This window comes from Centropristis striata, chromosome 14 (genome assembly GCF_030273125.1).
Source record: "Centropristis striata isolate RG_2023a ecotype Rhode Island chromosome 14, C.striata_1.0, whole genome shotgun sequence".
Taxonomy (NCBI): Eukaryota; Metazoa; Chordata; class Actinopteri; order Perciformes; family Serranidae; genus Centropristis; species Centropristis striata.
Genome location: NC_081530.1, coordinates 9,682,300 through 9,709,623, shown reverse-complemented (window position 1 = coordinate 9,709,623; position 27,324 = coordinate 9,682,300). Strand labels below are relative to the sequence as shown.

Genomic DNA, 27,324 nt, shown 5'->3' with positions numbered 1-27,324 from the left:
CAAAAACCACTCGATATTAAGTTCATGATACTTACTTAAACTATCAGAATTTAGGAGCTGGAACTGTGTAACATGATTGAAAAAAATACTTATTATTATATGATTATAAATATAAATGTATTTTGGTCGACTGCTCTTGTACTCTTCATAAATTGATCTTAGATCAGATATTTCCTGGTTCCATCAAAATGTGGCTAGTTTTTGACTGTGTTTTATTCAGGTAAGTTCAGTTTGTGTAGAAAAAAATCTTAACATTCAGTTTAGGGCTGGGTGATATGGACCAAAAGTCATATCCCGATATATTTAGGCAGAATTTCTATATACGATATATATCCCAATATTTTTTATCTCAAAGCATGAGCAAATGTTCAGTCAAAGTCAAATATTTACGTTTATTTAAGTGAACATAAATACTGTATAACAACAGGAGTACCTTTTTTTTTTTTTAAATCCAAGCTCCATAAAGTGCACATTTAAATAAAAAAATTGATATGAGAAAAGAATAACGAATATTACAAACTAACTAGATATGATAAACCCTAGTAAGGGCAGCATTTATATATATAAAAGAAAGAAAAAAAATTGAACTATATCGATATATGCGATGTGGTCTAATTCCATATCACATTTAAAAATATATATAAAATATATATGTATATATATATATAAAAAATATATATATATATTGCCCAGCCCTACAACATAGCTTACTGTATTAAATATATATTCAGTTGATCCTTATTTAAGTGTTCAGAGACAACTTTTAACATTGGAAAACTTTTTTTTATCATCACATCAGCAATACTGTTGAAATATTATAAATATTATAAAGGGCCTCTTCGTGTCAAAATCAAAAATACATATTTTTCCTTTTCCTTTAATTGTTTGGTGTGAGTTGAGTGTTGTCTCCAATATAATAGAACTAGATGCCACTTTGCTTCACGTAGAAACGATAATAGAAAGAAAAGAGTTTCTACATCAAACTGCTCACAACAAGCTCTGTGGATTATCTGGAGTAACCGGGTCATGATTTTTATAAAGAGACATTGCTGTTGAGTACTCTTGAGTGGTTTTCTTCTGGTGCTTTGAGTGCCACAGGTGAAGTGGCATCTAGTTCAATTATATTTGAGAGACGGCAGATATCGCTGCAACCAATATTTAAATAAAATGAATAAAAACCAAATGAATAGCTAAAAGAACATCAGCATTTAAATAAAGAATAAACAAATGACAAAATAAATAGCTGAATTAACATCAGTTCTGTATGTTTAGTATCAACTTCTGACAATTTAAATAAATAAATAAATAGCTAAATTACCATCAGTACTGTATGTTTAGTATCAATTGCTTACAATTTAAATAAATAAATTAAAATTAAATAAATAAATAGCTAAAACAATTTTTTAATCACCCAAACAGTTATTTGCAGTATATGTCAGAAAACATATACACCAATACTGATATAACTTTGATAATTTAAGTCAACCAATATATCAGTTGGGCTCTATATTATAACACTGACAATTAATTTCATAGAAGTTGCACATTGTGATATTGTTTCTCTTCTTCGTAAATAACAACTACATCACACACAGGCCAATCCCACAGCTGAGTCCGGGCATCAACAGCATTGAGGAACTCTTACTGCAGCCTCAAAGCATTAAAACAAACCAGACTACTGGATAAATTGCGCTTTTAAGCAAAGCTTAAGTATTCAACTGTAAGTAGCCAACTGGTATGGCTGGGCAAAGACAGCCAGAGTAAACACGAAGCCAAGAAGCTGGGGGGAAAAACAACCAAAAACACTGTGTTCTCAATTAAGCAATTAGTCTGCCTTCCCACTACATCAACCTGAGAAGTCCCAACTTTAAGCTGACCGCTGCATGACTCTGGATAAAAGCAAGGAGGACCTGGGTTGGGTAGAGGGGGCGGCAGCCTGCGCCTGCTGGTGCTATCATCCACACCGAGCAGAGGCAACAGCACCCTACTCACCCAGATGTTCACCCAGCTGTTCCGAGGAATTCTAAAGATGTTCAGGGAGGAGAGGAAGAAGGGAACTCGCACACTTGGATGACAAAACGGGCTCTCACATCTGAGAGATGAGGGGAAAACACAAGGCTATCTGAGGGCAACAAACAACTAAAAGATGAGTTAAAAACGGCATGATTTACATGTGGAAAACACTGTTGCTGAGGCCGTCTCACCACCTTATATCCTAAGACAAGCAGTGGAAGGCTGGTTGTCACAGATATAAGAGATATTCCTCGATCTGTCCAAAAGCAGTTTGATAGCACAGAATTCTTTCGATAGCTTTCATTTTCCACTGACATTCGTGCAAGCATACAGGCAGAAATAAACCAGCACAGACACCAACATCTACACAGAACATTGCCTCAGTTAATGGAAATGTAGTCTGAAAAAAACGGTTCCACAGGAAGCTAATGAGTGGAGCATAAGTTAAGACTTTTGCCAAACTACTGTTTCCAAGGTGAATAATGAACGTTAATGATCACACCATGTAGAAACTTTGCCTAAATGAATATCTAGAGCTCTATTGATTTGATTTTGACCACTCTTTCTAGAATGCTAAATCCCCAGACTACCCCTTTAACATTAAAGTTATCTGATATGAAAATGTCTTTAAACAATATATAATGCAGAAAATAAGGCATTGGGTGATCTAGAAATGGTGTTATTTATTTTTATAAATAAAAAGAGAGCAGCCTTCCATGTACCCTTGCAGATTCATTTTGTTGCCAAATTGATGCACAATCTGAATAAAAAGCTTTTCATTCCAGCTAAAGATATATTTTATTGACCACCATATCAGTTACAGTGAATTTTTCCCTGTTAAAATTACTATTGTCATCAATAATCCCATATTAGTCGTGATCTATTAAGAATTCAAAGGTGAAGTTATTTAGCAAAATCAGAGTTACAGCTGCAACAATAATTTGATTAATCGAACACTAATCAATTATTAGCTTAATCGTCAACTATTTTGATAATCGAATAATTGGTTTGAATTGTTTGTAAGTACATTATGTCAAAATTCTCTGATTTCAGCTTCTTCGATGTGAATATTCCTGGTTTCTTTGTTCCTTTATGACAATAAACTGAATATCTCTATAAGAGATTTGAGGACGTCATCTTGTGGTTTGGGAAACACCGATAGATATTTTTCAACATTTTATTGACCAAACAACTAATCGATTAATCGTTTAAAGAATCGCCAGATTAATCGACAATGAAAATGATCTTAATTGCAGCCCTAATCAGAATTCAGCAATCACATTGCAAAAGCAAATAAAAGTATCAACAGGTTGCAGAAACAAATTAATTCAACATGAAAATAAAAGAGAAATATAAAATGATGTACTGTATTTCAGACCAGTTCATGTATATTAGTTCAACGTCATAAAACGTTTTTATGAAATTATCCATTCCTTTGAGAAGAAACTCAATTGATTAGTAGCAATCTGACAGTGGTGATTAGCACATAAGAGTTAATGTTTATTGACATATAACAACATAGCTGCAAGATGTTAACTGGTTCCCAGCACTGCACTGAAAGGCCCAGTGCGCTCTGGGAAAAATATCTCCCGTCGGGTAGATCAGAGCAGCTTGCTGAGAGCGTCCAGTTATTGCCTGATAAAATATAAAAAAAGAGGGCTGCCTGCTGCTGCCTGGCCTGTCAGTGTGATGTTCAGGTTGGAGCTACAAGAGAGTGAACATCCGCCCTGACTGCCGCCTGTCAACCTGTCAGGCCAAACTTATATTTCCAGGTGACAGTGGCTGATTCCCAGGAGTGAGACGAGGCGAGGGGCACAGATAGGCTTGAGAGCGGGTCGGTGGGTACGGTGCATGTTGTAGTGGGAAATGGAACGAGGCGAACCAGATGTTCTTGGTTAAACATGGGAATAGTACTCCACCCGCGGATACAGTTTTATCTCCTACACTGCTGGTTAAGAAGGTGATAGAGGGTCAAAATGTACACTGTAAAAAAAAAAAAACTGTTGTTCTTAATGGTGAAAAACTGGCAGCTGTGGTTGCCAGAACTTTATCATAATAAATACGGTGCAACTTTTTGTGATATTACGGTAAAATTATATTAGCGCTGTTGATTTCACGTTTAAGATTGCCATTTTATTCCATATTTTACTGTAAAAAATAAAAAGTTTTTCCATCAAAAGGAAATGCTGTTCTGCCATATAATTGACACGAAAATACTTTATTAATGCCGCAGATATTAAAGATATTATCATTAAATATCAGTATATTTTGTTAGAGATATGGTGTTTAGTTCATTTAACAGTGAGAAAAAGTATTTTTACAAAAAATAAATGCAAAAATTTCAGTGATGGCTTGTATATACAGTATATTACAGTATATTTTTGTTACAAACAGTGCCAGTGAATTTTACAGAGGAATGTATTTTTTTTTTAAAACAAATGTAAAAAATATTGTTTCGACTGATATATACATTTACGGTGTTTCATTGTTACTGAAACTGAATAAACCCATTTATCATTTTACAGTCTTTTACGGTCATGGTTTAGCAGTTTTTCAACTTAAAATCAACAGACATTTTAGGTGGGAGGAACCTTTTGTAAAAAAAAAAAAAAAAAACAAGGGCTAGGTATTGAATCTTCGAAATGAATCACAATCCACATAGAAACTGGTCTGTTTTCATTTCAGCTCAACAAATGACGATATCAGCCACCATGTCAGTTATCGATTCATTTAAAATCAGGAGCACATTGGTCTCAAAAATCCTATAATGGTCGGGTTCTAATTAAAATCAACATTTTGTAAAATACGTAATTTTATTTTTTTTCACTTTAGGTTTTAGGGGGTTATTTTAAAATCGCCCACAGGTTTTGCAGGCACTTTTTCCAAGCGTTTTAGGCCTAAAATGGTTAAATAATGTATTGAAAATGTATCGTTTGTGTATTGCCACCAAAACTCAGGTACAACATTTCAAATGACAGCCAGCTTTATGAATGACTATTATCAAACTTACAGTTCACTGTAAGCCTTATACAAATCATTTCTTCAACTATAACCTATTAAACATTTTCAAATGGAATCTCCAGTTACACCGTAATACTTAACAGGTCATTGCTTAAATGCATTACCTTTGTAAGAGTGTTTACAGTTACGGTCGACTAACATCCCATAATAAACAGCAGTGTGGCTTATTTAAGGCCACAATGTGAGTACAGTGCAATAATGGCAGTGGCGCTCAGGTTACACGAGCACTTCAGCGGGACCTCTCAGGGAAGAAAAAGCGGTCTCTGCTCTCCACTCCTGCTCACAGATAAGCCACTTGATGTGTTAGCGGGGCAGCAGCGACTCCTCAGTCAGCGTCGGAGGCGAGACAGTGATCGGTTACATCACGTTGCTGAGGCTCAGCTCGCGCTGCCGAGAAGGATGCTTATTCAGGCTGACCATTGGCACCCTGGACGACCCATTACGATAAGTGTGTCACTCACTACTATGCCAAAAATACACTGGCTACTGAATGAGGAGAAGCCACTTAAGGACCTGGCTGGGTCACTGCCTGCCTCATGGTTGGAGTCACAACTCTGACACTGACGTCACTCACACACACATGCAGCCAGAGGAAAACATGCTTGGTCATAATGTGAATCACAGACTTAGAATTTCAATGGAATAAGTGTGTTTTATCTCAACCACAGCTTGGAGGGAAAACGCCTTGTCAAGGACTGTTTCCAACATGCTGCTAAAAACAAATGAGCGACAGACTGAACTGGACCGGAGAGACCGTTGGGATGTTTATTTGCACTCCCTCGTGCACGTCAATGCAAATTCTCAGGTCAAAAGAGGCCCATGCCAACGACAGTTATTGCTTTTTCTACTGTCATGCCGCCACACTTTCAAGTTTCACAACAAGAGTCCAAAGTTAGCATCAGCCAGCCAGCAGATACTGTTCAAATGGTGCACAAATCACAGTCACCTGCCACACGAGCCAGCAACAATGGCACTATATAGCCTTTCTGCTGTCTGTGTAACTTTGTCCCTGCTGACCACTGGCTGCTCTTTTTTTAACCATGAGCCGACCAAATCAAAACAAAACAATGGCTCCGTATCAAACAGGCTGTGAACTGGCCACCTGGTACACTGTTATACACAGAGAGGTGGCATTTAAACTTGTGTAAACACCGGCCTCATTCTATGAAAAATGTACATTGATTATTTAGGCCAGTTAAAAATAAGCGCTGGCATATATGCTTTATTTAAAGAGCTGAGAAGTTCATTTAAGTTCATTTACTAATACAAATAGTCTCCAGCTATGAAATACATCAGAAGTCTTGTCTTATAGTTTTGTGTTGTAGGACACAATGTGAAGTTATTGGGAGGCTGGAACTACTTATTATGTTCACTGTCAAACTTGATTAAGTCTATTACGTCTCAGAAAACAGTAAAAAACATTTTTTTAAAGCCCCTAACAAGCTGCCAGAGGCCAAGATGACATTCAAATTGTGGGCTGCAGTTGATTATCATTTTCCTTACTGGTTAAATTGCCAATGATTTTCTTGATTGATCATTTAGTCATGTATCTTCGATGTTTAAATGTTTTTGTTTTAAAAGTAACTGAACAATAATTGTTTGGGCCATTTTGCCTACAATTTACATACACATACTTTGTAGATGATTATTTAAATGTTTCCTGATCAATTAATCTGTCGAATAGTTAGTATTACATTTCTATCAATCAACTAACTGTTTCAGTTGTGATTCCATTTAAAATGACCAAATCATCAAATCTGAGAATTATGCTTTTTTTTCACATTAATTCACTGATTTACTAACAATTTCCACACTAATAGCTGCTTGCCTATTCTGCTGGTATGAAGGAACAAAATTAAATAGCAACATCCACTAGTTGAATGCTGGTAAAGAATGCAAGTGGCTGGTAGATTTGATTCACTCACCACTCAAAAAACAAACAAAAGAAAACCAACAACAAAAAACAATTTTAATCTACTGCATGTCCAGTACATTTAGAACATTCAGTAGCCATTTAGCCTGTGGACAAAAGCCTAATTTTGCACCTTGGCAGGTATAAAGATTATTCAAAATTTGGATATTGATCCACCATTGCTTGGTTCAGATAGCATCAGTCTGTACAGGCTGTTTACCAGCTCCTGCTTACCCTAAATGCACCCCACAGCTTTGGTTTTATTCCTATTAAAATAGTGTTTACTACATTGGGCAAAATGGAAAATAAAGGCTATGACTAGAGGGCAAAATCCACAACAGACATGATTTAGCTCCACAACAGACCCAAAGAAAGAAAAGCACTTGTTTCTTGTGTTTTTCCCCCACTTTATATATGAACCATTGGCTTTTCTCCTGCAGAGAGCAAAGGTAAGAGATGTATGCGTGCTGGGAGGAAGCATCATTCTCTACCTTCTAGTATCAACAACTGCAGCAATTTAAAGGTTAACCACTTTATTCCATAAAAACACACACACCATACGTCATGTAAATGAAGTCTGTAGTCTCACACGGGCTCAGAGAAGGATATTACTATGCTAATCTGGAGCATTTTAGAAGGTAAATGTCAAAAGAAATGAATTACCTTTACATTCCAGCGTGCCCTGATGCAATACCCCAAGTTTGACATTTGTCCATGCAGGGACTTGTTTTTCCTTAGTGTATTTTCAATGTGCAACACTGGGCATAGAGTTATTCAGATGCAGAATTTTAACTTTCAGGGACGTAAATTTGCTCTTTTCCTCATTTAATGGAAGATTTCACCAAATATTAGCTGGGTACAGTAACTTGCTATAGTTTTTGGGAGTCAATAAACCTGGAGGCGTTCAGTCCAATCTTTCTGATGTGCTCTATCAAAAATTTATAGGCATAATTATGGGGTCTTATGGATGATGCTTCTGAGAAAGAAACAACAGAAGAACACTGATTTGGAAAATGCAACACTGTCTGTGGCTGTCAGCGGGACGGTAAAAAGGATGATGTTACCGAAGGAAGACGGATGGCTGGTGACACGTGGAGTAAGAGCAGGTCAGAGAGGCTCCTGAGGCAGCAACACACACACACACACACACACACACACACACACACAGTCACACACAAACGACCACCAAATAACTGCCGCACTTTATACACAAATACACACAGCTGTCAGGGGCAGACGAAGATCATTCACAAAACACCCAACCCCCCTCCCCTGGGTATCACTGACACCGTTTCTCCCTCACACACATACACACACCATCCAGTCTCACACACACACACAGTTGCCGGGAGGCAGCATGCTGTCCATGTGGCCTGTGGAGAATCATTACTCAGCAGTGCACACTAAAGAGCCCAGAGTGAACTTCCTTTTTAATGCTCGGGCTTCCTCTTCTCCACGCCACCAACCCCCACAGAACAGAGTGTCAACAGTAGCTGAGCTTTTTCTGTACGTTTACTTGGAAACGTGTGTTTCTAGTGTACAGGTTGATGCTCAGTGTACTGTCCGAAGACACAACACGGGCACATCTTTAATTATAGCTTAAAACAAATAGCTGCAACCAAAAGTTATTTCCACGATTGGCTGACTCTTGATTATCAGAATTTATCGTATTTTAAGTGTATCTCCAAAATTATTGTGATGCATACATACTTTATTGATATTAATGAAAATAAACCTACTCAAATGTCACTGAGGATCTGATGTGTATATGCATGTTTTTATTTATATTTTCTCTAATATTTCACCCAAAACTCTTAAAAGTAAAAAGATATACTGTATTGTGAATGTAAATTACTTTTTGAATCAAGTACAGCTGGACAATATGTCCAAAATGATCTTGACAGTTAATTTCATATTTTGATAACTATATATATATATATATATATATATATGTAATTAACTGTCAAGATAGAACATTTTGGACATATTGCCCAGCTGTACTTGATTCAAAAGTCAACTATCATTTTCTCTATTGAGTGCAGGTTTATAATTTCTCATTTGTCTAAAAAAAAATGTACATCTCAATATAACATTTACAATTCTATCAGATAGAGAAAAGCATCAGATCTTAACATTTCACGGTCTTAATGTCTTGTCTTAATGACTAACTTAAATAAACTGGGGCTGCCAATCAATTATTTTCATCATAAATCATAAATTAATCTACTTAATATTTCCACAAACATTTGGTCAGCAAATTAGCAAAAAATACCAATTACACATAGGGCTTCACCTGGACGATTATTTTCTTTATCGATTCATTTGCACATTATTTCCATGATTAAACAATAACTCCCCCTTTTTAATGTGGAAATAAAAGTAAGAAGCAAAAAAGTAAGTGAGAGTGCAGACCTTCGCCAAGGCCATGTCCTATCTAAAAATGTCAATGAAAAGTGAAAAATGATTCTTTTTCCATTAAGGGGTTCTTCTTGGCCCATGCTACACCCTTCCACCAACCAGCCAATCCAAAAACAAAACCATTTTGTAATAGAAAGGTTTATCACAATTAGGGCTGGGCAATATTGGCCAAAACTCATATCGCAATATATTTAGGTTGAATGTCGATATACGATATATGTCAAGGTTTTGTTTTTTTTCCGTAAAGTGAGAGCAAATGTTCAGTCAAAGCCAGATATGACATGTCACAAGCAGTTTTATTGAAACTGTTTATTTAAGTTAACATAAATACTGAATAACAACAGGAGTACCTTTTTCTAAAATCAAAGCTCCATAAAGTGCACATTAAATAAAAAAATATATTAAATAAAAATAGCCTACGAAATTAAATAGGTCAATCTTTTTCCGAAATAAATATATTTACATGAGAAAAGAATAACGAACATTACAAAATAACTAAATATGACAAACCCTAGTAATGGCAGCATTTATATATAAAGAAAGAAAAAAATGGAACTATATTGATATTTGCGATATGGTCTAATTCCATATCACATTTAAAAATATATCGATATATTTTTTATATCAATATATCGCCCAGCCCCAATCACAATTTCCCAGAGCCAAATCGGAAAAGCGGGCACCAAAATCTAAAGACATTCCGTTTATTTTCAAGGAGACTAAAGATAGAGAAAATATTTACCAAAAACCAAAATCTTCCATCCCCATAGCCAATTTCTGATCTAATTTTTGTAGTTCCAGCCATTAAATGTGATAATTTAATTTAATTTTTTTCTTTTACTTTTCTAATAGGAAACTAAATATCTTTTGGTTGGCCAAAACATTTACCAATACATTTGAAGACTTCATGTCAGGCTTTAGGAGCTTGTGATTTCAGATTTTTGCTTTTTTTCAAGATTCATAAGCCAGACAATTAATCAATAAAATAAAGTAAGACGCTGTTCCTCAGTTTCAGAGTGTTATTTTTAACAAGCAAAATAATCAATAATCATTAGTTGCAGCCGTGGTTTGCAATTAATTTTCTGTTGATCTTTGAAGAACTTTTTTCCTTTGTAATCACTTCAAATTTCAAGACTGAAAACTAATTTAATGATTTTAAAAAATCCATTTTAGTGCCAAGGGTTCAGCTTTCAATATACTTTTAAATTCCAACTATGATCTCAAATAAGATTTCCAAAATATCCTCAAACACATTACACACTTAGCACAGCTCTAGTGTGCTAAATAAAAGCCTACTGGTCTGTTTAACGCTTTAATTAGTTTTACTTTTGAATAACAATTCAGAGACAGGCAAGATGTTTGCTCTCTTAAACATTAAATAAATTCCATCTTCATTACTTGTGAGAGTTTCTGACACAGTAAAGCTGTCATGAAACTGTTTATTTGTTCGCTACTTTCCAATTTGCAGCGGGGCTTCTCTTGTACATCAGCAGCCGAGCTGTGCGTCTATTAGCAGCAGTCAATTTAACACCCTTGGTTTGGTGTTTTTCATTATGTTTTCAACTGTGGGACTTCCTCAAAGAAATACTTTCCAAAGTGTCTTCGATTATGATTTAATTCAAACTCAATTTGGGAAGTCAGCCTTGCATAGCTGAGGGGGCATCCCTGACGGATGATCACTCCCATGTGTGAGGCGGGGGGAAACACCTGGCGTTGTACCATCCCAAACAAGCCCACTACAATCCACTTCACGCTGTTTGTTTGTGTACAGCAAGGCATAATGAAAACCCATAATATTAGCCTTCTTCCACCACTCAATTAGCACATTAATTCATCTTTAGCAGGTGGCCCAAGGCAGGTGAATGGCTCCATAAAAATCACCCATCGAATCATTACTGGCGATATATCCGCCAATTAAAAGACTTAATGAATGGAGAGTTGAAGCATTTAATAAACTCCAACACAACACAGCCAACAGCACTTCTTGTGGACAGTTCTCCTGCAGAGGACAGTCTGTAACAAAACTCTTTAAACACACAAGTTCTGAGCATAATGTGCACATAGCAGCAGCCACATGTGACATCTCTATGCCAACAACTGGTCACTTTCTGTCCGTTTGCCCTGTGTGAGAGGTCCTGTCCTCTGGGTACTATGTCTGGGATTATATCCATTAAGGTAATGTGTTCTCTCCACCTGCAGCACTGACACCAAGACAAAAAACTCCTGCAGAAGCTCCAGTTTTAAGTGATTCTAATTCTGCTCAATTCAGTGACACTAATGAGATTTTGACACAGCCTTTTTGCCTATTGCAAAAAATACTGTTTCTGCTCCCCTTAAGTGTGCTTAACAACCAAAATGTTCAATTACCTTCCCAGGAACTCTTCTTTCACTTGCACAATTAAGAATAAGATGTGCTCCTTTAGCATTGAACTGCTCTGAAAGCACACTAGTCCAGAGCACAAAAAGCTGAGAGAGTGGCAATCTAGTAATGAGCACAAATAAAGTTTACTATAAACTGTTTACTATAAATCTGTTGACAGATATTATCGGCCGATATTGGCCTATCAAAGGCATGTTTATTGGTGTATTATGCTGTCTGAAATGTGCCGTTGTGAAAACGTTTTTACATAATATATAATGCATAAAATGTTGCTTGGTGTGATTTAAAAATGGTGTCAGCTATTCATTTTTTATCCTGAAGAGTAATGATGTTAACTTAGCTAACTATTTTATTCATATTATTTCTGTATTTTCTCATTATAAAATTGTCTGACAATGTAATTAATTTGTTGTATCATGTCAACTAATGTATAACTTTATTCAAGTTTTTTATTTGAGAAACTAGCTCTCAGATTGGTGAAAACTCTATGGACAATCCACATTAAAAAAGGTAATTCCAGCTATAAAAAAATTCCTTTATCAGCCACCATATCGGTTATCAATGTTCTGAAATCAGTATCGCATCGGTCTCAAAAGCCCCATTTAGCTCAGGCTCTACTATAAACTACTCTAAACACAACACTGAATCTGTATGGGTGCTTTAATGGAAATACAGCGATGTCATTAATATAAGAATTATACCCATAAACTGAAGAAAATAGACAGCAGAATTCTTTGCAAGCTGCTCTCAGAAATATTTAGACATTACAGCCAGGATAGATCACTTATTCCAAGTTCTGAACTCCAATTTGACACCTGACATTCAAAGAAAAATGTTTTGGACACAACGCAACCAGAAATCAGAGTCTACTCCAGATCCAGAACTCACAATAAACAAAATACACAAACCAGACATTATATGCAGGAATATCATCGTGGTATGTATCGGTATCAGCTTATATGTTGTGTGGTATTAGGGCTGGGCGATATGGCCCAAAAGTCATATCCCGATATATTTAGGCAAATCTTTTTACGAAATAAGTATATTTATATGAGAAAAGAATAACGAACATTACAAAAGAACTAAATATGACAAACTCTAGTAAGGGCAGCATTTATATATAAAGAAAGAAAACAAAATGTTGAAAAACACTTAAACTGATTAATCGATTATCACAAAAGTTGGCAACAAGTTTAATCATTAACAAATTAATAGATTATTCAATCAATCTCAAGTTTATATGCCATATAAATGGTACACTGGAATTCAAATTCCTGTTAAGTTTTGATCAATTTGATGCTGAAGTTAAAAAGTTTGCACTTAAATTGTTCTGGCAAAATGTAAAGATTTATTACCAAGTTGTTGGTGCATGATTTATTATTTTAATAATAAATATCATTTCAGTAGATTTATAACTTTGTATTTAGTAGTAACATTTTGTTTAACTAAGTTAGAAAGTAACATTTAAGTGAAGCCTGATGTTGCCTTGCAAGTACAAAGCTTATTGAATAACACTTGTAATAGTTCTGTCCATTGTACCAATAAGCCCAGGTATCAGTACTATTTACTTAATTTGTAATCAATTATTATTAACGTAATAAGCAGTGTCAGTAAACAACAAACTGTGGCCTTAAAAGGAGCGTATGATGATCGATGCTGACTTGAAGTGAGGTTAAAAAATTAAAAAATATATAAAATCAATTCAAGAGCATGAAAATACATATCTGTAGTTGAAATAACAGTATGCCTGTCTTGGTGCCCAAACAGGAGCCGCAAGTGATGAAGATAAGACGCCGTCAATTCACCTTGTTTATCAAAATCAAAGTTGGCCTTGGGCACGGACATTCATCTGCACACAGTGGCAAACTGAAACGAAAAAGGGAAATCCAACTTTCCTCAAACAGCTGCGAGCATCACTACAGAAGAGACAGCCTCGTCAGTGTGACATTACTGATCCTATTTGGTGAGGGTTCCTTCACATTTTACAGTCAAATTCAAGCACTTTTCAAGCATTCTAAAGCTTTTCCAGCGCCTTGAGGCTGTGGTAAAGTATTTTTATACAGTATATACAGTATTAATAATGTGCTGATTATTTGACTTCTGCATCAAGTTAAATTAGATGCTATTGTACTATGAACAACCAAAATAGATCCATGATTAAATTGAAAATAAAAGTATCATATTTTTCTAAGCAGCCTTGGCATCCTATATATCCTACATTTCAAGCAGTCTGAGCCTTCACTTTGTTGAGGCAGCAAAGTGACAGTCAACATGGTTGTAAAGCTTGCATATCTTCAGGTTTAAAGCAACATGTGTGACTTTCTTTAGATGAACAGTCTGTCCTTGAGGACCACTCTATTGCTTTAAGTAATGTAGTGTATGTTTACACACAAACAGCATGACCTTTGTCATCATGGTTGTAACATCTTTGATAAGTAGATGCGTCAGGGTTCGTACAGCTATTATAAGAGTCAAATTCTACCACTTTTCAAGATCTTTCGAGGTACCTAAACCAAAGCATTACAGACGATTTAAGCTTTTATCGTGACATCAAAATTCTTATTATTAGAGCCTAGGGCTGGGCGATATGGACCAAAAGTCATATCCCGATATATTTAGGCTGAATATCGATGTACAACATATATCCCAATATTTTTATCGCTAAGTGAAAGCGAATGTTCAGTCAAAGTCAAATATGACATGTCACAAGAAGTTTTATTGAAACCGAAAAAACAAGCTCCATAAAGTGCACATTTAATAAAAAAATATCTTAAATAAAAGCTGCAGCTTACCTGGAGCAAGGATCAGAGTGCAAATTTGAACTAGATCAATATATGCACTATGGTCTAATTTCATATTACATTTAAAAAAATATTGATACATCTTTAAAATCGACATATCACCCAACCCTATTAGAGCCCCACCAATATATCAAACGGCTAATTTTATGGGCCAATATAAGCCTATCACAGATATATTGTTATTTATTGGAGTCTGCATATACGTTGCCCCATATGCACTAACATGAAAAACTTTTAACATAACAATACAAAAAAATTAAATTCTTTGAACGATACAATATTTGCTTCAATCTCAAATTCTGCCGCTATGATTTTGATTTGATTTGATTTAATTTAGGGGCTGTGATTAATATGAGATGATATCATATTCTAGGGCTGGGCGATATGACACTATATACAGTGTGGTAATAGAAATGTGTCCAAAAGTAGAGCTTTGGCAATACAATGTCTACTGCTTGGTGATTTTGAGAATCCAAATTTTGTGAACTCAGCTGTCTGCAAGTAACACAATGTCAATCACTTCATTGCCGCTGAATATGCAGAGCAGGAGGACGCATCCTGTTTACCTCAAAACCTGCAGCACTTAAAAAATATTGTTCTCAGGAGCCTTGAAGCCTCCATTTGGGAAGAATTTTATTTTTTTGTTTTGAAACTGTTGTCTCATGGGTAGCCTTGTTTTTTTTCATAGCCTACTGAACATGATCAGTTTTGTTAACATGATAAAAAAAATGACACACAACTTGATGGAAGATTTTGGCTATATCGCCCACCCCTATCATATAGCCATTTCACACAATCAGTTACATTTATATCAACTCTCAATAAGCAACTAAAATATGATTTGACAATCTTATTTCTGAGCTCTTCCAGACTTCTAAATGAACATGAATTGTTTCCTTTAAAAGAAACCATTCGTGTAAAGTGGTAATTTCAAAATAAAAGCATATCTTAAAGATGATTGTATGTATTCAGTTTACGTTGAGGATATTGGATCGTTGGTCATTGAAGTGACGATCCAGATTGATGTATCGTTACACCCCTAATTAATATTAAACATTTTCCAAACTTTCAAGACTTTGTACAAATTCTGAAATTTTAATGAAAAAAAAAAGAAATAACATAAAATGCCTAAATTATTTTGATATTTGGAGAGAATGCATTCAAAATGTTATCACTACAAAAAGTAAATAAAATATTTTCTTTGAAACAGAAAGTGCATTTCTTTCCCAAAAGGAATTGCATGCCCTATTTGTGACAATGCTGTATATACAACAGCATCATCATTCACATACCCATGTGTCTACTTTATAAAAGTAGTCCTTAACTGCAAAAGCAGAGCTTCACACTCCTCACATGATGCGTATGACACTTAATTGCAGAGTAAAAACACTACACATGTGGCTGTTATCACTGGAGAGGGAGCACTGTTGACATGGTTACACACTCTGCATGTGGAAGCAAATGAGGCCATTGTAACCTGCTGAAAAAAAAGCTGTGACACTCTGCTGACACCTTGGTTGCTTGTAAACACAACTGCAGCCAGTCCCGACCTGCTCACGTGGCCGCAAGACGTTAAAGAACACAAGTGTCCTCCACTCCTGATCTGGAAACAGTGGAAAACACAGTTGTACAACGGGGCTACATGACCACACCTACTCTATCTGCTGTACCAGAGTCAGCCAACTTGAACGAGCAGTGCACACAGTGTACCCAACAGCAAAAGAAGAAAAAAACTTCAGGGAGCATGTCTGAGGTCAATGGCTAAAAATGACAGTAAGAGATGTGATGCAGCACGAGTGAGTGGAAGGTTCACTTAAACAAATAAAAACAATGGTGGATGTACATGAGTACAGTCAGCATGCAAATTACTGCAGTGGGAGGAACTGAGCAAAATGTGTGCTCAAAATGCTTTAAATAGACACAACAAATATGTAACTTCATGTTCTGGAGTTAATATTTTGCTTTGTGGTGTATCTTCTTGTTGAGATGAGAGATCATTCAGATGTATTTATACAAGGAAAAATACAAGATTTTTTTAAGACTACACAAATTCGTAGAATAATGTCCAAAATGATTAAAAATAGAGAAAAGACAAGGGGACTATGTTGTCTTGACACGGTGGAAGAACACATAACTGGGCAGAGGGGGCTGTTTTTCTGCAGCCTTCCATTAGATGCAATTATAAATGGCCGAGAGCAGAGGGATGGGGAGCCAATCAGATCTCGGCTCGCATGTCAACCTAAGACCAACTGTCTCCTGGCTCTGACAGCAGGATTTTACCTCCATAATTCAAATCCCAAAGCAAAGGCAATCTGCACTTTGCCAACTCTAACCAGCGGGGCCGTGTTTACAAGGCGGCACATGGAGCAGAGACGCAGGGAAAAGGCGAACGGAGCCGAACCGAGCCACAATGAATGAAACCCTCCGTCAAGATGAATCAATCGCGGCCACAATCACACTTTGATCCGAGTAAACACTTAGCGGATGCAATTGTTGCCATTCACTGGACTGTGAGACACATCACTTCACCGTGCAGCGGCTTTTTCACCGACACAGGGGTCTTTTCTTAATGATTATGCAAATGTTATTTAACGGCTATCGCTGTCATTTGCATCTTGTTTATTGCCTTGACAGCCTTTGACACAACTTTGATAGCACAAGTGGGAGCACAACACCTAAAAGAAGCCATTATGCCGCGGATCTTGCAGAAATAACACCGGTTACAGACCTTAAATGTACAATGAGGCTGAAGGAGCACTGCGAAGATATATCGCTTTATCTCTCACTGCACACACACATACACACACACACACTTTCTCCTGACAAACTCTTTGCTCTACTTAGTCAAACTCTTGCCCTGTACCCAGCAGGGACACACACTAATACCCACGACTCTGGAAGTTGTTTTTAACAGAATATGTGGCTTCTTTCTCTGTCTAAACACTGTTGCAGGGGGTGGTATTGGGAGAAAGAGAGAGGCAGCCATTTTAGAGCTCTTGCTACATAGACAATGGCTGGTCCAATGCAATATGCAACTCTACAGTGGCTTTTCTCAGCAACTGGGTGACTTTAACTCAGTCAAAGTGTGTTAGTGCTGTGAGTGAAGTTTACCTGATTTCTGTTTGGAGGTTGTCCAGTGTTCCCTGGGCTCATGGGAGGCGGATGGTGGGTCCTTTGTTGCCAACCCGGATGGACCCCACCATACTGACTGCTGCCCATGTCTCCTGGCCCCTTGCTGGCCCCTTCCTGATTGTTATAGTCTCCTTGGGGGTAATTCGGGTAGCTCCTGGCAGAGCTAGGGGATGTCAAAAGCTGATTTAAAGTTGGCGTAGACGTAGGTTGTTGGTTTCCCATGTTATATCTCTGATTATTGTAAGAGGCAGCCATAGCTGTGGTTCCTCCTGGTGGCTGCTGCTTGCCTGGCTGCCCCCCAGCCGCCGGAGGCTGGTTGTTACGCGGGGAATTCATGGCCCCGTATCCTTGGCCCTGATAAGAAGTCCTGTTCTGGAAAGGGCTGTAGTTGTTATAATGGTTGGGGTAGCCGTGTTCGTGTGAATTAGGGGGGTAAGGGTCCATCATGCCCGGCCCCGATGCAGCTGCCATGCCAGGGCTTTGTTGTCCGCCATGTTGATGAAAAGGGGCCCGGCTGTAGTGCTGGTTGTAGCCGTAAGGAGGTGGAGGAAAGGGGCCCGGGTGGTGGTGTCCCATTCCGGGATGGTTATTCCCTTCGGGCCCGCCGGAATCATTCTGATTACTGCTATTATTATTTACCCTGGGCAGATTCCCGTTGCCGTTCTTCATGTCAGGATCCCCTCCTCCCCCAGCATTTCCACCATCGGTCCCGTCCTGCAGCTCCTTCTGGCCAGGAGATCCGCCGTCAGGTCCCGGTTCCTTATTTTCATGCTGTTTCTCTCCTGGTACCGACTCCTCCTGTGGGTCCCGATCCGGCTTTTTGAGTTCGGATGGCGGGCTAGTGTTGAGAGTAGCGACGCTGGCAACCTGAGCGGCCATGATATCCCTCTCTCTCTCTCTCCCCCACTCTTTCTCTACCTCTCTCTCAGCACGGCGACTCACTCACAATCAAACTCCGAATAACCATTGAATATAAATACAATTATATTTATAACAACGTACCCGTTGTCCCGGTTCATTCCCCCCTTTGCCCTCCGCCCGGACTGGTATCCGGTAATCCACCGCGACTCCGTTTAAAGTTAAAACAGAGAGGGGAAAGTTTGTGAAAGAAAAAATATATAAATACAGAGCAGGGAAATGAATTTCACCGACACTAGTGTGAGTGTGTGTGTGTTGGAGGGGGGGCTTCTGTTACAGAGCGAGAGCGCGAGCTAGAAATCAACCAAACCAGCACGAGGCTCCGCGAGACACAGCCATCTTACCGACCTGTCGCGAGAAAACAAAAACCCGGAGCGGAGTTTTCAGTGAAAACTGGACCCGGACTGCCCTATCTAATAACAACATTGTTTATACCTAAGAAGAGCCATTATTGTAGCTCTAATGCGCTTTAAAGTGAGCTCATACATAAAAATGTCGACGTATTCGAAAAGCACACTTTGTTAGCATAAAGTACTGGTCATTTGAGACTAATTAAATGTTGCATATAAGTATAACGTTTATGATAATGAAGATACACAGCAATGGGCTGCCTGACAAAGTAAGCAAGTGAGATTTAGAATCAAATATATTGGGGGTTTTTATTAAACGTTTTTAATTTGGAGGACAGAATACTATATGTCTTTCTATTGATGCTATAAGCCAAGAATCCCCCATCTGTCCTGATAAATAACATAATTTCTTCCCTATTCTAATAAGGTTAGGATGTTATCTACAACATAAATAAAACAGAATATTATAATTTACAAATCCCCTGTGACATACTTATATAAAAACTGTACAAAGACAGTACATTATATGTTCAAATTGATAAACATTCATTTTTGTAAATATATACTACACCATGAATTCTGAATTGGATGCATTCTGTTTTTATTTAGTATCAAATATATTGGGTTTTTTTATTAAACGTTTTTAATTTGGAGGAAAGAATATTATATGTCTTTCTATTGATGCTATAAGCCAAGAATCCCCCGTTGCTAAACGTCTGTCCTAAATAACAGAATTTCAGGGAGTCAGACATATTTACTTTCCTTTAAATTCATTTTAAAAAGCCAACATTTTTCTGCTACACTGCTTAATGCCACAGACTTTGTGTTGTCCTTTACTACACTACTCTGCCTTGAAGTCAGCCATAACTACTCAGCCATTCTGATTACAAAAATTTGCTTCATGCATGAGCTGTGTGTTCTCCTGTGTTACATTCATTTGTGCACTTTATCTTATTAGCTTGTTAAAAGGGTGGAACAAAATAGGCTACAATGTCATCTTCTGTTAGAGTGGGCTAATGGGTGCAAGTGACTGCTTCCATACTGCTTCCATGTGTCGAAGAGTGAGTACAGCGGAGGAAAGTAGAGGGAAAGCATGAAATCACAACCTGTGCATGTCTGTGCAGTGTGTGTGTGTGTGTGTGTGTGTGTGTGTGTGTGTGAGAGTGAGAGAGAGAGGATAGAAAAGGAAGGAGGATGGGGGATGGACTGAACCAGTCACAGAGCAGGAAGTGAAGATACAAAAAGAGAAACAGTGGTGGTGGAAAAGTGACAGAGTACAGGCCGCTGACATTCAACGCATCATATGTTATAATAGTCAAATCTCACGCCAACACACGAGAACGAGAAGAGATTTGGAGAAAGCATAAAGTCGCCCTATACAATTAATAGGAATAGACACCCTATGTCTCTCCACCTCTCTCTCTCTCTCTCCCCACCCCCTTTCTTCGTGCTCTCTGCCTGCGCTCTCCTAGCAGCAGCAGCAGCCTTCGTGCTGCCTTCATGTGCTGTCGGAATTTTCCAAAACGCTCGCCGAGTCAGAAACGAATGACTCATACAGCAAAGTTACAGAACCGATTGTCGAAATAAAGTCTACCATAGCCTTTCTTAGCTGTCCATGTGATATTTCAGACTTTTTGCAGTATGTAAAAGCTCTGCTACATACAGAAAAATACATCTGATACAGTAATGTAGCATTTAGTGGTTCCACTAGATGTATAGGGACATTATTTACATCAGCAGTAAACAATACTGGAATAACTAAACCCCTATTATCTTTTCATTTTATCTTGATTTAGTATACACATTTAGAGCTTTACAGACATGTATATGTATCTGTGTGTGTGTGTTATTTATTTACGTATATTTCATTTATTTATCTTTCTACCACCATGATTGTGTTTTGTGGTTATAAATGCCCCCCCCCCCCCCCCTTTTTTCTCCTTCAAGTTATTTATTAATTAATTTTTTTCATCATCATTATTGCTATCATTATTGTTGTTGTTTTCCTGTATGTGCCTTCTTTTTCTATGTTGTTCACCATTTGTAAATTAACAAAATGTGTAATAAACATATGTAAAAAATAAATAAATAAATAAATAAATAAACCCCTATTCTAATAAGGTCAGGATGTTATCTGCAATATACATAAAACAGAATATTATAATTTATTAATCCTTTGTGACATATTTATATAAAAACTGTACAAAGACAATATATTATATGTTGAAATTGATAAACATTTATTTTGTAAATATAGACAACACCATGCATTCTGAATTCTGTTTTTATTTACAAAGTGTTCCAACTTTTTTTTATCTGTGTTGTAGAAGGAATGTAGATTACAATATGGTTCATATTCATGATTTAATACAATATAGTGCTATGTTCACAAATGACACAATCAACACAAGATCATGTGAGAATATGTAAAATGATCTTCTGTGTTAATACAGCAACAGCATATGCACCCAGTTCTTGACAAATGAGAGGACGTGGAAATATATATAGAAAAATATTGAGACAGTGAGCTATCCAGCTGCATGACATTAAAACACATTCATGTAATAGCTTAGAAAAATATACATTATAAGACATATATTCTGCTTTTGATTTTTAAAGTAGCTCTGAGATACACAAAGAGAATAAGCAACAAGCTGAGAAAACAAATCCCACTGAAGTGTTTTATTTCCAATGTTAAAGCACTAAGAATGCTGCGACAGTGTGCGTTCCCGAGCTTCGGGTAGGGTACGTGAAGGCACCATCACCGCTTGCAAAAGCAGCAGAACTTTGCTATGTGAATGTGGGGGATGGGAAGCAGCAGCTCTCTGCTCTGCTCAGCCCTTTCTCTCTACAATGCGGGGCTTTCTGCTCACATTGCTCACTCTGTCCGTGAAAAAAAACAAATCCTCTTTTACTTTAAGTTTTACTTAGAAACCAACAAAAATATCCACATGTATTTTAAAGCTGCAAAGACAGCTTTTGTATGTTTAATAAAGGAGAGTATGCAGGGTGGAGGGGGTCAGCTCAGCTGCTGTCTGCTTATATAGGCTAAGGGAGGAGTGTGTGTGTATGCGTGTGCACGTTTGTGTGTGTTAGCAGAAAGCGCAGAGACTAGGCTGTAAGGGAGGAGGGGGTAGGGAGCTTCTTTTTCTTTTTAGCATAAACTTGCTGTTTATTATCAAGGGGTGCAGTCTCTCTTCTTCCCTCTTTCATATTCTTTAAAAAGAGCACAACAATCTGCTTTCTATGCTCTGTTTTTCCTGGTCTTATTTTAGATATGGCTTCAAAATGTGCTGTATTCTCAGCACTCACCTTGAAAAATATTTATCTGTTATTCAGCCGGCTGTGCAGCTGCAAAGTGACTTTAAAGCACCAAGATCATATGGGATGTTAAATCTCTGCGGGTGAGCAACAACATGATGCTAAAGACCTCCTGTGCAGCTAAGAGTGTCATGCATTTATTTATGTGATTCTTGTTTTACAAGAATATGGTGTTCTCTAAAATGCCATTCTGCATGTCCAGACAAGTTCAACAGCAAGCTTGAGGACCCCCTGAACACGGACTTAATAGGGAGACTATGATGGTGTAATTGATCCGACTTGGAAAGCTTTTACTTTGAAATAGGCAAACAAAGTGACATATTTTTGTAGGCCAACCCGGAAGTTAGCATGGGGTTTATTGAGAATTTGTCTATGGGATTTTTGCATTGGATTTTAGATCATTGCTCTGCTCATTACTGATGCTTACACGTTTTGTTCAGCAGGATAATCTTCACAATTGAACACCACTGTTATGATGTTTAAAGTGTTAATGAAGCCGACCGAAGTAAAAAGCTAACTTTATGCTATAGCAATACATTGTTTATTGGGACTAGTGACAGAGTTCCTGTCCGTGTCCAGGGTGATGATGTTTAATGTCCCCGACAACCACTGTAGTCTCATTTAGCCACTTGTTAGCAACTGCATTTTTAAGGACACATACAAAGTTCACAAGTGGGGATATTTACAATTGTATTTTATGTCCTATAATAGGGCTGGGCAATATATCGATATATTTTTAAATGTGATATGGAATTAGACCATATCACACATATCGATGTAGTTCAATTTTTTTCTTTCTTGATATATAAATGCTGCCCTTACTACTTTTTATTTTATCGTACATTTATTTCAGAAAAAGATTGGCCTATTTTAATTCATAGGCTTTTTTGTATTTAAGATATTTTTTTATTTAAAAAAATGAAAAAACATACTCCTGTTGTTATACTGTATTTATGTTCACTAAATAAACGGTTTCAATGAAACTACTTGTGACATGTCATATTTGGCTTTGACTCTGACTATACATTTGCTCTCACTTTGCGATAAAAATATTGGGATATATATCGTATATCGATATTCAGCCTAAATATATTGGGATATGACTTTTGGTCCATATCGCCCAGCCCTATCCTACAACAAAACACAACCACTTTTTCAGCTTGTGTTAACCACAGACCTTATTTCAGGCATCTAACCACAAACCCATTGAAAATCCTCACTTAGTCTGAGGATAGACTCCGGGTTGCTACATTGCTAACTTTCCTCCTGGTTTAAGAAATAATTCCTGTGACACCCTATACAGGAGCTGAATCAGAAAAGGGGCACCTACAGTATTCTACAGCCAATACTACAATTGCTGTTGTTGTCACTGGACTACACTATTACTGTTACTACCCACAAGTCACCCAATGACTTGTCAGAAAACTGTTTCCATGAAAACCTCTCACTGTATTCTCTGTCATAATCCTGTCTGGCTCATGTAGCATAAGATTCACACTTCCCACATGGCCTCGTAGTAGTGTGCCCCATGTCTGTCTTTTGTCTAATTAAAAATCATTCAAACAAAGAAGAAAATCTGAATTTATTTTCAGATTGTTGCACAAATGCTTGTCTGGACTCTGTCACATTTGGCTCCTTGCTCTGACAGTTGATAGTGTGTGTTGAGGGAGAGAGAGAGAGAGAGAGAGAGAGAGAAGGAGGGATCATGTGACACCCCCCCATCTGTCCCAGGATGATGATTTAAGAGTGTTTACTTGTGCCTCACCGCCGCCTCCCTGCGAGGATGACCATGATGCATCACCTTCGGCCCGATACCGCGGCTTTCCCCGGCCATCACCAAGGTAGCGGCTTGGACTTCATCCAGAAGACCTTTTCTGCTGTAATCATTACTAAATTGATATCAGGGGGTTGATTAGTGGGAACAATAGTGAATAGCTGCATTTAAAGATGCAAAGAGTTCATTATTCATGTCATCAAATCTAGTTATTAATGCAAAACACAAATTCCACTGGACAGGCCAGAGCTATAAATATTTAACCAACTTAACTAAGCCAAAATATTCTATTTCTGTTAATTTATGTAAGCCTTTGATATTCTTAAATATGCATTTTTAATGTAGTAACTTTCTTCAATTAATCTCAGCTTTGAACAGTAAAAGTGTCACTCTTGTTGAGCGAGTTAACTGATGACTGATCATTCAGGAGTTTTTCTTTTATTTTAATCCCTTGGGATCCAGTCTGGGAATGGAGCCACACAATCACCGAGACAACCCAATAATGTGGCGTGGAATTTCCTAACAAGAGTGGAGTTGAATTCAGACACACACACAGATTCATGGTAGGCTACACACCCACGTGTGCACCGCCAAAGCGCAGCTCATACCTGACAATACTGTACACAGTGAGAATTTATGGCCATCAAGAGGCCGTCATGAATGCATTCTTGTGCCAAACATCAGTGGTAATCCCGCAGTGACGTTGTCCTGGCACACACGTGTATACACACACACACACACACACACACAAGGCCCACACAATCACAACAGTTGGGTCTTGTCCAGATGGTTGCCAGGCAGCAGTTCAACGCATAGTCTGGAGTGTGTAGAGGAAGGAAGTGCCACTTTGCGAAGTGCAATGGGCATCCGGCTCGTTCCCAGACGCTGTGTGTGCGTGTGTGGAAGCGGCCGTTTAAACTTACACCTGACAAACACACACCCACTGCTTTGTAAACAGTGCAGGGATAAGGAATGTGCAATAAAAAGCCCCACATGGTTTCCTCCACGGCTCCTTAATAAATGTGGACAATCAGTTTGATATTGGCTTTAAAAAACCACAGTCTCTCATCACAGTCAGGGCCGAAGTATACGTTTAATCCAAACATACAGCTCTGATAGATGAAAGGATATTAAAAAGCACTTGTGGAATTATTCCTCTGACTTATAAGGTCATATTTCAGATTAATCTTTCAGCCATTGTTCTTACCTGATTTGATCAAATGGGATCAAACTTTTTAAGAGCCAGCGCTCACCCTGAACTGCTTAGCAGACATTCAATCAGCTGTTCCTCTCTCCTTGTATTATTCTCACCCAAGCAGAGAAATCCTCTCTGCTCCTCAGGTGAAAATAGACTGGGGGACCTCCATGCCCCACGACAGGCTTTCAAATCAAAGCTGATAGGACATATTCAGGTTACACTAGAACACTTTTATCTACCTTTTTTTGTGTGGGGTGATAATTTGCTAGGGGGCATTTTTTCTGAAAGTCTCTGACTTCATGAAGTCCACACAGTCACACAGTCACACAGGCACCAGCTCTGAATTCTAAACACTCTATTTTCTCACAGTGTGTTGAAGTGAAGTGAAGGAAGGACCCCCGATCTCAACAAAGCCAGGCAAGGTTAAGAGCAGTCAAAATTATGGTGTCCACCCTGCAAGGACAGAGAAGTGCTCACTCTCTTTTCAGTGGGGATGAAAAGAAACCGTGTGGGGAATCATATCTGTGGTAAGGGAACTCATCACTACGAGCATACTGGGAACTGTTCCGTTGTGGGTCACAGAGCCCAGTATGTGAGCTCCTCCTCAGCTGAAAAACGGTCCCATTCCTGAAAATCACACAGAGCATCTTGTCAGCATTTCAGCTGCGAGCTAGGCCCAAAATAAAGAGGAGAAATAGACTGTTCAGTGGTCTTACAGGAGAAAATAGAACCAGGGCTCCTCATGAATAAATGTACCCTCCATCTTCACAACTAGAATTATTACATTACAGTGCTATAAGTCATATATTCTTATCATAAAGTACTGCAGGGATGACATATTTTTGTAGGCCAGTCCGGCAACAAGCCAATGGGATTTTTCCATTTGAGTTTAAATAATTGCAGAAAATAATCTTGGTGGTAAACAAAAGTTTATGATACTTGCATGTTTTGTTCAGCAAAATAAGCTTCACAAATGAACAGCACTTTATGAAGCATACATGCTATTGCCAGAAGTAACAAGCTAACATTAGGCCAACATACTTGTGTCCATGACAACTTCTGTAGCCTCATTTAGCCACTCATTAGCAACAACCGTTTTTAAGACGCATAAAATCTTCACTAGTGTGGTATTTTCTGACTTGTTTTATATTGTGGAACCAAACCTGAAAATTACCTAAGCTTGTGTTAACCATAGAGATTAATTCAGGACTCGAACCTCAAAACCAATTTAACCCTTTGATGCACAACATGGGTCTAAAGTGACCCGATATGTAGTTTTTATGTTCAATATCTTTGCAATAAATTATTTTCATCATTCAGTATTCCAGGTTTTCCTCAATTAGTTTGTTTTTGTTTTTTTTTCCTAATTTTATGTTTTCTTTTATTCATTTTTTAATGAAATCCCTTTTTGTGTCACTACTCCTCCAATGCACAACATGGGTCAAAAATGAACCATATCCATTTTTAGCTAAGTAGCTTGCTAAGCTAACTACTAAGCTAACTTCTTGGCTAAGTATTTAGCTAAGTAGCTTTCTAAGCTAACTACTAAGCTAACTTCTTGGCTAAGTAGCTTGCTAAGCTAACTTCTTGGCTAAGTAGTTAGCTTAGCAAGCTACTTAGCCAAGTAGTTAACTATGTAATAATACAGAAACTTTTTTTCTTCATACAGTATGAGGGGCAAAATGGAAATAATGATCTGCTGTTATCAAAAACAAGATATTTAAAGAAATCTTGGAATATTCAATCATAAAATAAGTTGATATTAAAAGACAGAGCACAGAAACACACAGCAAGCATTAAATAACATGCAAAATGAATGCGGGTCTTTGACCCATGTTGTGCATTAGAAGGAGTGTCAATATGTTGTGCATCAAAGGGTTAAAAACCCCAACTGATTTTAAGATGAGGCAACCAGGAGGAGAAAAGATCCCAACTCATTTCCATGTTTAAGGACACAGCCCTGCAACATTGTATTCCTGTAGAAATCTTTTGGGCCAATCACAAAAAGACTTAATGTTTTTGGCAGGTCACATCTATGCAAAGAATGATGCTAGCTGCAAGCTAACATGCTAGCACTAGTCAGTCA

General features: G+C 37.7%; 1 protein-coding gene across 1 annotated transcript in view; it reads right to left on the bottom strand.

Moving 5' to 3' along the window:
* Positions 1-18,904, bottom strand: part of arid1ab (AT-rich interactive domain 1Ab) — a 67,200-nt gene extending 48,296 nt beyond the window's left edge. The window contains exon 1 of the mRNA XM_059349413.1: positions 17,657-18,904. Coding sequence (XP_059205396.1) covers positions 17,657-18,556 — 900 coding nt within the window. The 5' untranslated portion in view covers positions 18,557-18,904. The remainder of the gene's footprint in view (positions 1-17,656) is intronic.
* Positions 18,905-27,324: the final 8,420 nt, after the last annotated feature.